Source organism: Haemaphysalis longicornis, unplaced genomic scaffold (assembly GCF_048455015.1).
Source record: "Haemaphysalis longicornis isolate Haplotype H1 unplaced genomic scaffold, Haemaphysalis longicornis Haplotype H1 scaffold_6, whole genome shotgun sequence".
Classification (NCBI taxonomy): Eukaryota; Metazoa; Arthropoda; class Arachnida; order Ixodida; family Ixodidae; genus Haemaphysalis; species Haemaphysalis longicornis.
In genome coordinates this window covers 39,996,422-40,012,667 of record NW_027526407.1, presented here as the reverse complement: position 1 = coordinate 40,012,667, position 16,246 = coordinate 39,996,422, and the positions used below count along the sequence as shown (strand labels likewise).

At 46.2% G+C, this 16,246-nt stretch overlaps 1 protein-coding gene across 3 annotated transcripts in view; it reads left to right on the top strand.

The window, feature by feature from the left end:
• Positions 1 to 16,246, top strand: part of Ptp10d (Protein tyrosine phosphatase 10D) — a 202,879-nt gene that overhangs the window by 125,805 nt on the left and 60,828 nt on the right. For 2 of the 3 annotated variants that reach the window (XM_077674048.1, XM_077674047.1), the window contains exons 2-3: positions 7,652 to 7,901; positions 9,361 to 9,693. In XM_077674048.1, the coding sequence (XP_077530174.1) occupies positions 7,652 to 7,901; positions 9,361 to 9,693 (583 nt within the window). The remainder of the gene's footprint in view (positions 1 to 7,651; positions 7,902 to 9,360; positions 9,694 to 16,246) is intronic. The other variant, XM_077674049.1, reaches the window with a different exon arrangement.

Below are 16,246 nucleotides of genomic sequence, written 5' to 3'. Positions count from 1 at the left end.
CTCCGGCGGAGTGATACCGTACATTATCTATTGCCGTTCTTAACTTTTTAGAGCTGTGAGGAAAAGTTATTGATTGAAGGGTTTAACGCGCCGACGCAACGCAGGCGATGAGGCGCGCCGTAGTGGAGGGCTCCGGATTAATTTTGACCACCTGGGAACCTTTAACGTGCCCCGAAATCTCGTACACACGGTCGTTTTTGCTATTCGCCTCCATCAGAAAAGCGGCCGCCGCGGCCGGGAATTGAACCCGCGACTTCGTGCTCACCAGCACATGGGGCAAATTTCGCCTGCGAATTCGCAGTTGCGGCGCCGCCCGTACGCCAAAGCGATTTATTTTCCTATTTTCACTGCTGCGACATATTGCCAAATGCTAAGCGGCGTTCACAAGAGAAGTTCGACTCTTCCAAACATTTGGAAATTCGCCACAGCAACGAGAATAGATCGTTTTGGTGCACGAGCGGCGCCGCAGCTGTGAATTCGCAAGCGAAATTCGCCCCATGTAGAACGGGCTTTAGCCACTGAGCCACCGCGGCAGGTGTGTGAGGGAAAGCGGGAAGGAGGCAAGGAAAACTTTGCTTTTTAACCATCATTCTTTTACGAAATCAACAGAACAAATAAAAGTCAAGTCAAAGCTAATGAAGGTGAGGAACTAATGAAGTGAGTCAAAGCTAATGAGGTGAGTCAAAGCTAATGAAGGTGAGAAAACAGCTTCGCTGTTTTCTCAGTCTTCGCATCTCAATTGCGAAGGTGGCCGAATTTTTTTTAACACGAAAGTTTTATTCCCGGATACACAAAGATTTCACTGACGTCATATCCGCCGCGGAAATGACTCCAGTACACCTTTGCCGAAGCGACCCGCCAGCAGGACGTCGCTCGCCAAGCACACCCACAAAACAGCCGCCTACCCGCAAATCATGCTCAGCTGCAGATTTCGCTGCACATTTCACTTTCGTGTTTTACTGATTCCTATGACATGGGAATCAACCACCGTTTGTTTTTTATCGACGCCGCCTCCGGGACCGTTACGCCGCTTTTGCTCTCGCATGATGTCTGCCAGTCGCAAGAACGTCGCGGGTAAGCTGTCGTGATTCCAGACGCTCTAGTGGTAAGACGCCGCGGTTTTGTCAAAGTTCCAACTGACGTCCCGAGATAACGCCTTTGTTTTATGACACAGAGAACAAACTTTAATGGCACAAGAGCATTATCCGAGCGAAGTCTCCATTTCAGGACCTCGTTGGAGGACGCTTGCGGCCGCTTGTGGACCACCGCGTCCTCCGCGTATACGGCATGGTTATTAAAACGTTTTTTTGGGGGGGATGAACATTGTGCCCCTCATCTGATCATATCTTTGTCGACGAGACACCGGTCCTGTGGAAAGCATCTCCTAGTCCGGGATGCCCTGGGCCGCGAGGCGCGAGCTCGTCATCCGGTTCACCCACTGCTCGTACAGAGGGCAACACCCTTGTCTATAACACCGGTTTCGTACTTATAGCCGGATCTTGCCTCGCCTGAAAAGTATTTGAAGAAAAATATTGTGTCCGTCTGAAGTCTTGACCATATATTTTGACCTCAACGTTTTTTTTTTTTTTTGAAAAGTTTGGGTCCGCAGTTTTGAGAGGTAACCAGTTGAAGTTGAACTCAGTGTTATAGATAAGAATGTTGTGCGCTTAAACGCCGACCGCAATGCGTGCGACTGGCTGTTCGTGCTTGTGCATTAGGCTTAGTGATGACTTCCCGTAATGTCTCCAGCACCCTGCTACTGCCGACAAGGCGGCGGGTTCGACTGCCCAATACGGAGGCCGTATTCCGGATTCCCGCAGCTCCTGGAGAAACGCTCTAGAACTTCGAGTGGAGCATATTAACCCATCCCCGACATGTAGACGGGATTGACCCGGTGATATGGCTGTGCGTAATGGGCGAATGTTTGCTTCAGTGAATCTAACAGGCCAGAAATTGACACTTCCAATACCCGTGCCTCAGGAGCATTTTCAATCGCGATTGAGTCGATCCGGATCGAGTTCAACCTGGATCGAGCGCTGCTACACGGTCAGTTTCAATCGCGATTAAGCCCGATCCCTCAATCCTGCTTCCCAAGCGCCATTGAGGTTTCCAAGTGCGTGCGAGCGACAGCGCTGCGACTCTCGTCCCCACTGAGTAATGGCACAGAAGGTGACAACTTCACCTAACGCCACAAGTTGTATCAAATAACTTGATTCAGATAAACGTGTGATAACATTTATATAGTTACGTGTACCTACGACCGCGCAAAGTTACCAGACGCCGGCCACGAGTGCATTTTCGGCGCCATCTGGCGTACGTGAGTGCAACCGGTGAAACTGCTCAGTCGGTACTGAAACATGCCATGTCAGCGGCGGTGCGTCGAGCGCGCTTGAAAAGTCAATCGCGCTTCGCTCCAATTCGTATTGAAAGCGCCCGTGCGACAGAGGTATAAATAATGCAGGGAGATGACGACAAGCTGAAATACGAGGAGATTAAATGGCTGGAAAATTAAACGCGAGGAAGAGCTTAGTTCGTTCACTAAGCACGGCTGGTTATCTTTCCTTGTTCGCAGTGAAAAAATTTGAACACACAGAAGGGTCGTTCCCCTACCGTCCTACAGACAGTAGGCGCCGTTTTGAAGCACCCTCACATAACTTGCATCTCCGAGTTTTTTTTTTTTTTTTTTTTGTTCTCTGCAGTCTGCGCTTTCGTGCTGCTCTGTACCTCCCAGAAGCTCACGTGTAAGGGAACGTGGAAAATTGGTGCCATTTTTTCTGACCACCCTTGCTAATTCCTCATTTTCTTCAGCTGTCACTCGCCTTACAACTTCAACTCATTCTATGGATCCCTTTATCATTGTGTTCGTTTTTTGTTTTCGCATTATGGCCCCGCCTTCCTTTTACTTTCTTCCTGTTTTTCGCACAGCCGTTTTTCTTTTTTTTTGTTCTGCCTTTTTTCGTTCCTCTCTTCGTTCTCTCGGTTCCTTCTATCCTTCTAAACTTCATCAAAAATGATTCATGAGAAAAACGAGCGGTTGCGTAGGGGAACACTAAAAATCCCTAAATTCTTACGTGCTACAAAATTTCCTTCGCGCCCAGGTGTACGCAGATGTCGCTCACCCTTAAAAATTTGGCGCGTTCACTTTTCTTTCAAAGTTCGCACGGACAGTGTCGTATACCTCACGTGCGCCCTCCCAGCACTGCCGCTGTGTCAGCAGTTTCGGCCGTAAACTTCACTTTGTATGAAATCGCATTTCCGAAGTTCTTTCCTTGTTTCTTTTTCTATTTTTAGTGTGAAAATAGGAGTTTGTTGACCTTTCTCCAGTTGGGAGGGGAATGCTTGAGACACGTAGCGCATATTCAGCTCTTCGCCAGTGCGTTCGTGGTGGAACGTGGTTTGTATCTGCAGACTTAGCGGGTTTTCTATAGAAAGCTAGACAAGAACAACGAGCAGTACGCGTAAAGTTGTCGCAGAAGTAACGCGAGTACATTCGCATTGCCACTCCGACTACGCTCGTTGTACAGATCGGTACTTGCTAGCAGCCTTGAACGTGTCGGTTGCATTCACATTTCCACGAATGCAAGAACAAAAAGAGCATTGGTGAAGCTTGCACGATGTCGCGCAAGGCTTGAACCTTAGCGAAGCTAAAGGATTTCTTTCTGTGTAAGCACTGAAGGACCCACCACCACACATTGCATTAGGTTTTAAATTGTTTATCCACATGTTCCGTCGTCGCTTTTCGCTTTGGTAGTAGTAGTCATCGTCATATATCGTCGCCCTAGCAAAAATTCTGATACAAATTCTAATAGACGTATATGCTTATTGCCACTAATAGACCTATCAGTTTGTATTAGCCTATTAGTTCTATCAGTCTGTATTAGTCTATTAGGTCTATTAGTCTGTATTAGTCTATTAGGTCTATAAGTGTGTATTAGTCTGGTAGGTCTATCAGATTGTATTAGTATGATAGGTCTACCAGAGTGTACTAGTTCTATCAGAACCAGTGGCAAGTTCGAACAAAGCAATGAAGCATGGAAACACATTTTATTATCAGGGTACACAGGCAAATTCCTCTGGCTGACAGAAATCTCGCTGAATAGTTTAATGATACATAAGTTCGTAACCGGATCAAGAACGAACGAATAAATTGCAATGCGAATCCACAAAATAGCTGCACCAAGCAATCAGAAAAGCTCTTCAAACCTGTACGGTCCAGCCATAGGTACACATCGAGCGCATTAATGGCTGATTGAACACCATTCCCATTTCGATGCAACTTCAAAACGGCGTTCACCCTTCCGCAACACGCAATTAGAATGGAGTCTCTTCGTGAGGCATTCCCTTGAAAATGAACAAAGGAGTCCGAAGCGGCGAGGTGACGGGTCAAAGATGGGTCGGGCGACGGCCCGGATCATATTTGTCAATGTTAGGCGGGCGCTAGACACATCGCCAACATTTCTGGATGACGTGATGCACACGCTTTCTTCGATGTCAAGCGTTCGTTACACAGCATAGCAGACACAACAAAGATGTCCGGAGCCACGAGGTGACGGGTCCATGATGGATCGCGCTGCGGCCTGGTTCATACTTGCCAAAGTTATACGGGCGTTAGACACATCTCCAAGACTTCTCGATGACGCGATGCACACGCGTCTGATGTGAAATAACGTTAGAAGCCACTTCCTTCTAACCGTCTTCTTCCTGAATGTACACACACGCCAGCAGCACTGTGATGTTGTCGCCATATTGGCTACCCAACGAATGGCATGGCTTGGCTTGACTTCGTTGCAGTTTTTCGGCTTTGATAGATTTCTTGCTGCTCTTCTTGCAGCCTCGCCGGTAAGGTCAGGTAAGGTGGCTTATCGCTGGCGCAGCACTCCCAGCTCCCATAAGCTCTCTTCACGTAGCGCACTTTTTAGGAGCGAAAATGAAAAAAAAAAAAAAATGTTGACCTAATTTGCATAACAATTAGGTTGGAGATTTACGGAGATTTATTAGTGAACAAAACGCTTAATAATATTATGCCAAATAAAATATTGCTCAAGGGCGATCATTTCAACCTTTTGTCTTGTTATTTTCGGGAAAAAATAAAAATTCAGGAAATCGCACTTTGCGGGTTCATTTGTATTAGTTCTTATTTAAACCAATACGTCTCTATTAGTTCGTATTAGACTCAGGTCTATCAGATCTATTTGTATTTGTAAACTAACACAAACTAATAGGTGTATTTGTATTAGACTAATACAACTTGTATATGAAACTTATAAAACTGATACAAGTTTGTATAAGACTAATACATGTCTTATACACCTAATACAAAAATGTATAAGACTAATACAAGTTTCTATCAGAATTTTTGCTAGGGCGTCTTCCTCATACATGACTGGCAATCCCGGTTTGTTTTGACCGCAGGCTTTCATATTTCTCCCAAAGTGGGATATGCGTCAGCACGGGCGTCTGTGCCGTGAGCTGTCTTGTGCTCCCCCCTTGAGGCCCGGACGCACGTGAACTGTTTTCTTTGCCTGAACTGTTTTTAAACGCTGGGAGTAATTTTTTTTGATGACGCCGCACACCGCACATATTACGGCTAGCAACAACAGCTATAGCTTCGTTGTTAAAAATGGAAGAGTACACAACTTCTCTTGCAGCTTTTGTAGAAGCAAAGAGACGTCTACGCACACAAAGCTCAGTTCGAAATTTCAACGGCCCAGAGCTGTGTCAGAATTGCCGTCACATTGGGACCAGTAACCTGCTGGAACTTTGACCTTTGTTCACCCTATGCCGGTTTTGGTGAACGAACAGGTCACTGCAGCTGCAAACTAAGCTGACGGCCGTCGGACACCACTTCGCGTGGTCTGTCATGGTTGCTTTCGGAGTGTGGGCACGAACGTGATTGCTTGTTGTGAGGCCGCGAGAATAGTCCCCGCCTCGCTGCACAGAATAGGGCGGACAGACGGGCCATTGTATAGGAAATGGGTCAAGGCAATTGCTCGGGCGTCTTGCCGGTCAGGAAGGAACGGAAAGAGCGCGGCGTCGACGGGGGTGCGGTCGTGCGGCTTGCACCGGCTCGGACACCGGTGCACCCGGCAGGCGAATGGCGTGACCGAACAAACGAGAGAACACGGAAGTGAAATGCCGAACGCGCAGCCTAGGGTCCGGCGAATGGTGATGTTTGTAGAACGCTCAGGCAGTTGTGTTGTTTGTTATTCGCCCGCGAACACGGGGCTTTTATATTCGAAGCATGTATCGGTGGACTTCTACAGGTTTCTTGCCGTGGGTATTTTTAGTCGCTTTTTGAAGTCGATTTCGGACCAAGGGGGACGGTGGCATTGCAACAACGCGTATAAGCAAAGTGTGTTCACTGAATACCAAAACTTTCCCAACTACGGGAAGAGGTGGCAATGCTTTGCCGGTAGCTAATTAGCTCCGCGTTCGCGAAGAAAACCTTGGCGCATTTGAGGCACAGTATAAGCACATGACAGTGATGACAGTTTCGTGTTAATTAAAGCTTGGGTTGCATTTTGGAGGCTCCTGCACGCTTACTTCGCGAAAGCCACAACAATGCATTTCAATTTTAGTTTCCGAAACTGCGGCGCGCGAGACGCCTGTCGAGTTGGTTGCATGCTCGTTGTGAGGGAGGGCTATATCACTTCTTGCCCGCGTGGCTTCAAATCCAGTCATCGTTGCCACTGCTATGCCAATCCCGAGCGAACGGAACTCGGAGCAGCATGGAGCAATGCGACAAGATGGAACGCGATTTACTTCAACAGTTGTTTACCGATGATGATGATTAGAGTCACGTGGTCTCGTTGGTTGCCGATGGTAACGACGTATTAGGAGTCCGTTGACGCAATTTTCACCATTTGTAGAACTTATACCGCCATCGTCCCGGATAAAAAGAGCTTTAAATATCAGCCTAGTCGCGAATGGCACCGTAATTGTCTGTGGTTAGGTATCAGGGCACAAGGTTGCAAATATTATTCGTTATAGACTATTTATTTTGTTCTACGTAGAGTCTGTGTGACTGTAGCTTTGTTAAGAGTTTGACTAATTGAAGATGGTTACAAAAACAACGTTTTCCGCATAAGCAACACCGCCCCCCCCCCCCCCCCCCCACACCTCCCACCCTAGAAAACAGTGGGCTTTATGCAAACGCTGCATTATATATAGGGGTCATGCTCTAGGTTTCTTGACTCGCTCCCTTACACAGTTTGTGTAATAACCTTCACAGCGATTTATGTTTGCACTTACACATGGGGTAAATCCGAAGGTACAGGTATACATGGGGTGAATCTGAAGGTACAGGTAAGCGGCCGTCAAGTTAAAGTAAGTTACCAGGTGCTTTTTTTTTTTTTTTCAGGTGGATAGTTTCAATAGAATTCAGCCAGTCTGCCGGCGCGCTGCAGGGGAACGTTGTGGCCACAATTATATTTCTATCATGTGTGAAAAGCTTACGACGTTGAAAAGATCCGTGGCTCTTCACTCTGTGTGGTTCAGCGTTCTGGTGTCTCGATACCAGTGGAATATTTAAGCAAGCATTCTCTGTTGCTCTCTCCAATGCTTGTGTTCTGGTGGCGGCCTCTGTGAATGCGACATAAAAAAGAAAAGAGAGGGGAGAGACTGAAGCCTTGGGGGACACCCTGTTTTGCAGGCGGGCGGGGTGAGCCAGCTGACGCTACACTTGCCCAGCGAGTACACCAGCCTTCCGGGTGGCGAGTTGCGGGTGGACTACTCACCCCCCGTGGGTGATCCCGGGCCCAACTTCACCTTCCCTGCCACAGACTCGGTCGAGGGCGTCCCCATCGACGGCGTGCTGCCCGGAACCGACTACACCTTCCAGCTGTACCTCAATAACGGGACACTCAACAACCACCGGTTATGGACCAGCGTCATCGAGACAGGTGAGGCACCGCTTTCCCCACCCACTGTAGAGTTGTACATTCTAGTTAGATAAACGCCCTCTGCAAATGCAAATACCTTTTCTGTGATAACCCACCGCGGTGGGTCGGTGGCAAAGGCGCCGCGATACTGAGTGCAAAAGCTGACGGGTTCGATTCCCGGACGCTCTTTATATATATATATATATATATATATATATATATATATATATATATATATATCTATATATATATATATATATATATATATATATATATTGAAAGGGGGCGCAATAAAAACCTAACAAGTTTACTTCGAAAACATAACCTTACATCGACGTTTTAAGACGTTCATGTAAAGAGTTGTGTTTTCGAAGTAAACTTGTTATGTTTTTTTATTGCGCCCCTTTTTGCTATTTAACCTTCACTAGCCTAACCGTTTATTTATATATATATATATATATATATATATATATATATATATATATATATATATATATATATACTCACATAGCGAATCAGAATGGGAAGTGAGGGGCTCGTTGGATTACTTCATCTGTTTCAATGACCTACCGCTTCCCCCCCCTTTGCTTTCCAAGGCATTCTTGACTGCCTACCCTTATGTCTGTCTCTCTCTCTCTCTCTCTCTCTCTATATATATATATATATATATATATATATATATATATATATATATATATATATATATATATATATATATATATATATATATATATATATATATATATATATATATATATATATATATATATATATATATATATCAAAGAAAACTTCGAACAAGGATGTGTCCACGATTGTTGCCAACGTTTCAGCAAGATACTTGCCTTCGTCAGGGCAAACACTCGCCTATCTAGCATGCCCTATATAGGGGTAGTTCCCAAGGAGTTTCCCTCTCCTGAAGAACTTTGTCCACGACACTACGGGGGTTTATCCTTCGCGCGGCGATTTGTCGAAATGGCGGGAACTGTGCCGTCGTTGACGTGGCTGTTATGAACACATTCGCAGCCTAGCACCCTGGTACCATAGTAACTATGGCAGTAACTAGTACCACTGACAATTTATATTACTATTCCCAAGGGGAGCCCTTCTTTGGCTTAATTTTTCTTCCCGTGCGATCGCCCCATTGACAGGCCAAACATCTGTTATGTCCAGTCGGAGGAACCTGATTGCTTTAACCTCCTGTCATTGAGTGTTTTCTTCTGCACCTTGTTATATCCTCAGGTGTGGCGACAGAACTCGTTTATACTTTGGCGTTGGTTCTAGACACTGTGGCCTTAACTCAAAAAGCCCAGTGTTGAACACCAGCAACCTTTCTAACACCTTTTTTTCTATCAAATTATAACTTCAGACCACTACACCGCGCAACGCGGTATGTTCTTAACTGACAAAACAGCCGACCGCACGCAGTGGCCAATTCTCCTCTACCTGTTTTTTTTTTTTTCTTTGCTGGCCTGCACAGGACAGCAGCCCAATTACCGAGCCCCCCAGGCGCCGAACATCCATGGCTACCCGGGAGGCTTTGGGGCGCCCCAGCCGGCACCCACCTACTATCCCAGTCACCACAACCAACAACTCGCCGCCACCATCACTACCCCCACACGAACTCAGCCACCACCGCCACCACCACCACCGCCTTACCCCACCTATCAACCCTCCTCCAATGCCGGGCCGTGTTCGGGACCGTTTCCCGCGCCCGGGTGCCCCCCGCCGACAACGCGACCTCAGCCACCTTCCCTGCCGGTCCCGTCGGGCTTCCGTGCGGCGGCTCTGTCGGTTGAGGACATCATCGCCGGTACGAACAGGCTGGCCACTCACACACGCGCCCATCTTGCCCGGCATGCAGCTAGCGTCACTAAATTAGCTATGCTTAAAGGAGCCATGAAGAGAAAATGCAAGTTGGTTTTATTCGAAAGATTTCGTGTTTTATAGTGCCCCCAGCGCTTGTCCGGATACAAACGGTGCTTTATTCACTGAGAAATTAAACAATTTAGGTTAAAATTTTGATTTTCCCGCTCAATCGTGAGTTTTCGTGGTCCCAAGTGACATCACGGGAACCGACTGCTCTGCAGCCTAGAGTACCTTCATTCACGCATCCGCCGTACAGGGTAGAGACACGTAACGCTGGCGCCGCCATGTTCGGTTGCTCGCTCGCCGCCGAAGCAAGTCATTGTGTCAAAACCGCGCTAAAATTATCGCCGCAACGCAGTTTACTGAAGAAGTTTGAATCATATTGTCTGTTTCGCGTTGCTAGGTCTCGTGGGAAACGAAAAGAATAACGCGTTGAGCCCGTTGGCCCAATTGCGGCGGCACGGGACCGTTCAAAGGTTGTCTCCACCCTGTACAGCGGTGTTGGTTTGTTCCCGCGTTTCTTTACGTTGCCCGAACCTAGATGGCGCCACCATACCGTGGCAAGCGTTTGGTTTGTTTTTGCCCGCATTTAAACCTGGCTTGTTTTTGTTCTGGGAGAAAATATTCGTTCCCTGAAACAGTGCTCGCTCGACAAATGGGGTCACGTAAGACACCGTCGCTTGCGTCAATCGGCCAGTGTCGTCTGAGACAACCCCAAGCCCCGTAGTGCTGTGCAGCTAAACCAAAGCATGCTGTGCGCAGTACGAACAGCAGAACGCATCAGTACTTCTATGTTTACATGTGCTTTCGCAACTTCCACTGTTTGCCCCATCATTCTTATTGCTTTGTAAAGAATGTGCCCTAAATTTAAGCGCAAATCGCTCGTTCGTCTAGTTTGTAAGCTCTACCTAATTTGCGTCTGCTTCTGCCAGCCTCCGCCAATCGCAGAGCTTAGCCCATGTGACATCACAGGTTCTGTTGCGGGAAATGAGCTGGTGGGTCGCATGACCATTCCCGTTTTTCCTAATTATGTAGCTTATTTGAGCGAAGTTTACGTTAAAAGTGGTGTCAGTATGATTCTAACGAGACAATCTTTTGAATGAACCAAACTTGTGTTTTCTCTTCATGGCTCCTTTAAGAGTACCGCCACTTCGCGCACCCGGTAGCGTCTGGGGGCTATTTTGTTTCTGGCTTGCAGTGTTGCCATCTCTCCCAGCGAAACCGCCGTCGGTTGTGACGGGCAGAGTGCGACCGGCCTAGGGTCCGCGCAGCAGAGAGAGAGAGAGAGAGAGAGAGGGGGGGAAGGAGGGAGGGAGGGAGGGAGGGAGGGGTGCCCAGAAACAAAATGGCTGCGCCCATATGAACACAAATATTACGTTGTGCCGACCGACCAATGAAAATCCTGGCGGCACATAACAATGAGAGAAAAGAGTGCCGATACTCTAAAAGACTATTTAGTGACGCTACATGCAGCGTAGTCACGTTAATTGTAGGCAATTAAGTAATAGAAAAATTTGCGGAGTATAATAAACCCATTTACGTGGCATTTATAGACATTGGAAAAGTGTTTGATTCGGTGACACTACGAAAAACAAAAATCCCGGGAGGAAACCTGAAACCCGGGAAGGGGTGAAGCATGCAGTGTATAAGTGTATCCAAAGACTGTAACTCTCTCTTGCCGCACGGCGCGCGCTGATTGAGCGCCGGAGAAGCGCCGTTGGGAGGAGCAACCGCGCGCTTGCTCAGGCGGTGGCGCCCTCTCTCGCATTGAACCGGATTTAAGCAATTAAACGAGAGACAGACTGGCCGTAAGTTGTCTTCGTGTCACACGGCGCAACATGCTAAGAAGTATGCTTTACAGGAGCGAACCTCGCGTTTATAAAGAATTTTGAGACAAATTTAACGACTTTCTGTTGTTAATGCAATTAAATCTTGATTATTCCAGTTTTTTTTAATTACCTTAAATCATGTTAGGTTTTTTAACCGGTTTTATTCATTATACATTTGTTTTATCACCATCGTGTGACAACTTGATTTGCTGTGACGACAGGAGACGACGACAGGATACGACGACAGCCCGAGCCCCTAAGGTGCTTCGCCCCTAAAACATTACCACCCCTTCGTAAAGAAAGTTTAGAGAAGCGAGAAAGCTAAATGTGCGTTCAACCTTCGCTGAAATTCCGTTCAATCGATCGTCAACCCTTCGAAGACCCACATCGCAAATGAATGGTGAACCCATGCGGCGGGTTTTCGCGCACTAAGAAAACGCATCAACGAACCATCTAAACCACGTTTGTGAGATAAACGTCCACTAATGAACTCCTTCTTCGTGATCGATGCGCATATTGTCTTATCTAGAACCGCTCTTTTAGTTTTTTATAGTGTTTGCATTAGTTTTTTTTTTTTTTTTTGCAGGACGCCATCGGTTCCACTGAGAAAGCTTTCGCTTTAAAAGCGTTTGATTCTGTAGACATTGCCGATGTGCTAGAAGCATTGCAATACCAGGGAATAAAGAACCTACATAATACTCCTGAATTATATTGCAAGGAATGCACGAGCAGTGAGTCACCGGTGCGCCGGTCACCACGCCCCCCTAAGGGGCCTTTAAAGGAGCACTGACACGAAAATATGTTACACTTTTATTGCTTTTATCGATGCTTAATGGTCTGGCCAACCTGAAACAGCACTTCAAATACTTCAGCGTGCGATAGCTAATTACATTGAACGGCCTAAAAATTGTTTGTTTCAAATTCCCGCGCTTTCATCCCGAACGGCGCATTTGACAGACTTCCTGCCTGACCTCACCGCTTTGTGCGGACATCACCGGCGCTCGCTTGAGAGGGTGTTGCGCCCGCTCGCCGCTCGTAGGGCCGCGCGCGTGAAGTACGTCACGAGTTTTTAACGAGCGCTGTCGCGTCACTTCTTTTGGCTTCACGGGGTGATGTCACGCTGATGTCCATTTGCTGAGTCCCGCTCCGCGCGCTGCTCCGTCGGCGCGATAAATGAGATCCAATTGAACCATGTTCTTCGCGTCGCAGGTCACTCATATTTCAGTGAGGGTATTCTGTTGAGTGAAGGAAGCGAACTGTGCAATAATAATAATGCCGAAAATTGGTGTCAGTGCTCCTTTAAAGGCTCAATAAAATGTTTGTCCTGCTCCTCCTCCACAAAATGAGCTGGAAGTTCCTGAACAGGAAAAGAATGAGACAAGGAGAGACAATCTCGGCAAGACTGTTTACAATGCATGTTCAGAAGGGATATTCAGGAATCTGGATTTAGGGATAAATTAGCGAAATTCGGGCCGAAAATGTGTATACTTGGGCAGTGATTGGACATTTATGGAAGAGGTCTTCACCTCTGCCGTGGACTTAGACTGATGATTATGGTGGTAGGTATGACCTTGCGGGTATCAGCAGTTGCACATGTTCAAGCTAAACTAAATCAAATCAAATCATTTTTATTTCCAGTATCGAAATGGTACTGAAGGGAACAAAAAAGCCACTGAGGCTTGACAAGGACTGCGCTCGTTTACAATAACATGAGGTGTTTTTTTTTTCGAAATGAGCCAAATCCAGAAACCGAAACTGAGTCGGATGAAGCTGCAGTGACAAACAAAACTCGGCAACTTTCCCCTAAGAAGGAGTGGCTGGAAAATAGTTGAGATAACGGCCTTGAAACGTCTCTGCAGATCATAGTTCGCGTCGAAAATGAGTCAGATCCTGCTGTTTCACGGATAAAAATGAGCCAAATGCATTTGCCCAATGGGAGTTTGCTTTTGGCTTGAATGTTCAGACTGTTTGGTGGGTGTTTTCATTATTTTTTTTTTTTTGCGTTTCGGAGCTGGCATATTATGAATTCAGACGACAGTTAGGAGATCGGCTAAAGATATGTCCCCAGGTGCCAAAAGTGAACGGAAAAAGTGAACGAAATGGAACAGAGATGTGAAACAATGATTTCATTTCGTCTCCCCCGTTCCTACGAAATAACTGTTTATAGGTTGTATTCGTTTAAAAGTTTAGCTGTCAATTCTATCGCTTGGCAACACTGGAAACGGCCACAGACATAGCCGATGCGCCATGGACATGGCGCGGCTTGGACCACTGCGGCCGCACGCCGAAGAAAAAAAAATACACCGGCGTGCGTCGTCTGCTCCGTTTCAACCCGATTCTCAATGGTGGTGTCAACAGAGATGTTATTAATCGGACTCACATTGGACTCGGAGCAATATTTTGCGTACGGTGAGGTAGAGCTTATCGAGCACGGACAAGTACCGCCATCCCGCGGAGCCCGACATAACGAGTGACGGCGCACTCACACGGTTGCCTGAGTGCGCCGTCACTGCCAATGAATACCAGAAATAGTTTTTACTTCCACATTTACAATTTCAGTACTTAACTAAATAGCCACCGCTGCAGGCCCTGGCAAATCCCGACCCTCACCTCGCTCTGGGAGTACGAAACACTTCATCAAGGTGAAGAGAGAGAGAGAGAGAGAGAGAGAGAGAGAGAGAGAGAGAGAGAGAGAGAAAGAGAGAGAGGGGGAGGGGGGGGGGGAGAGAAAGCTCTTTATTGAAAAAGCAGAGAGTTTTGCCGGCGTTTGCAATCGCCTACATGCATCTCTGCTACTGGTCGGGGATGTAGGGAAAACAGGCCCTAGAAAGAAGTGGGCAGAACGAAAAAAAAAAAGGACACTGGCGTCACTTCACGTGCTTGACAGACTATTTTTTAGATTGTGCCACAGAATTCACAATTTTAAAATGTGACCAGTGTCCTCCATATAAGAAAACAAACTTTTTAGAACCTGACGCTGCTTTGAAGGGCAAGTCCATGGTCCTAGGATAGCCTTAAAAGTTACCGGCCCTTGATCTAGGCGTTCATTATCTTCAAAAAAAAAAAACGGGATCTTGGTGCGAAGTAAGTCACACATTCTAATAAAATATGTTCAACGGTTTCTACAGAAGAACAGTTGTCGCAGTACGGGTTGGTCGTCAGACCGATGCGGAAAAGGTAACTGTTGGTGAAGCCAAGTTCAGTCGTAGGCGATGATATAATGTCTCTAAGATATGGACAGCCTTCTTGTGAAGCGTTTAGGAAATTCATGGCTAAGCAATGAAGAGCATTGCTTGCTTCGTTAGTGCCTTGAGGCGTGCCCAAGATAATTATCCTAGGGAAGAATTCAAAAAGATCAGCTAATTGGGCCAAGAGGACTCACATGCTCTCCATGTAGAGTTTTACGGTTCTTGAGACCCTGTTGCATATTTTTAACGTCGTTTCCACCGAAACTCGATCGCACTATGCTTGAAAGTCAATTTAAATTAAGTTTTCATAAGAATGCAGCGTCAACTTGAGTGTTTCAATTCAATATGGGCCAAATCCGAACTTATCACCCATATATTGCTCAAATACACGGCATAATTTTTAATTACTTGTGGCCATGAATTTCCCTTAGCTGCCATGTAAAATATATCATATAATAGTTTTGACGGCGCTGCATTTAAGTCCGGTAACAAACCTCGCCCTTGTTTTTCAAATTCGCGTTAGGTTGATCTGGCCCATTTCAAAAATAAACGCCTTACATACAGTCAATATATTAGGACATTTGGCAGCATGGGCTAAAAAATCGGTTGTACAGGTAATAATTGCTTACAATCTTCAAATTTCATCTGTGCAGCATTATCAAATAAGCAAAATAAAAAAACGCATACAGGAAGTCACAATTTAATCAAAGCAAAACGCGATAACCCTGTAGCACCGAAAAAACGCAGAGAAAGCACAGCCCCCCAAAAATGAGCCCTTTCCCAAACTAAGACCAAGAAAGCGCTCTGTGGCTTGGGAAGGGCGTAAAATATTAACTTCATGGTTTTACTGACAGCAGCTCGTTAGATTCATTCTGAATCAGCGCCAACATTAGGGCAAGTTGTTGCGCAACGAAAGGGAGTTTGCCAAATCTTTTGCTTTGTGTCTTGTACAGAGCGCAATTTTGTGGTGAACTATGCTGTCATTTTGAAAAGGCGCGGAGGGCACGTGGCTTCGTTACTTAAGGGGGACTCACCTGACCACATTCTTATAAGACTTACCAATTTATGACCCACGGGATTAAAAAGCATCGTGTACCAATACGAAAAGGTGTACAGATGCACAGAAATGTTCCTCGTGGCCCGGTTTGCTTCTTTTAGAAATACATGACTCTAACGAAATAAAAAATTATTAAGAGACACATTTTGATTCATTTATTTTTCTCGAGATGGGGCTAGTGGTCCAGCAAATGCGAGCTTTGTGTACATATTTCAGTAGACAAGTCGCATATATCCAAAATAAGCAAACTGGGCCATTGTAAACATTTGTATGTATTTGTAAAACTTATCGGTGCACGTTGGTTTTTAAGCCCGTGGGTCATGGAGTAGTAAATCCCATTACATTGAGTAGTAAATCTATTAGAATGTTAACAAGTTAGTCCCCCTTAAGTTGCTTTCACAAGCCCAACTTTTGTACGTACCC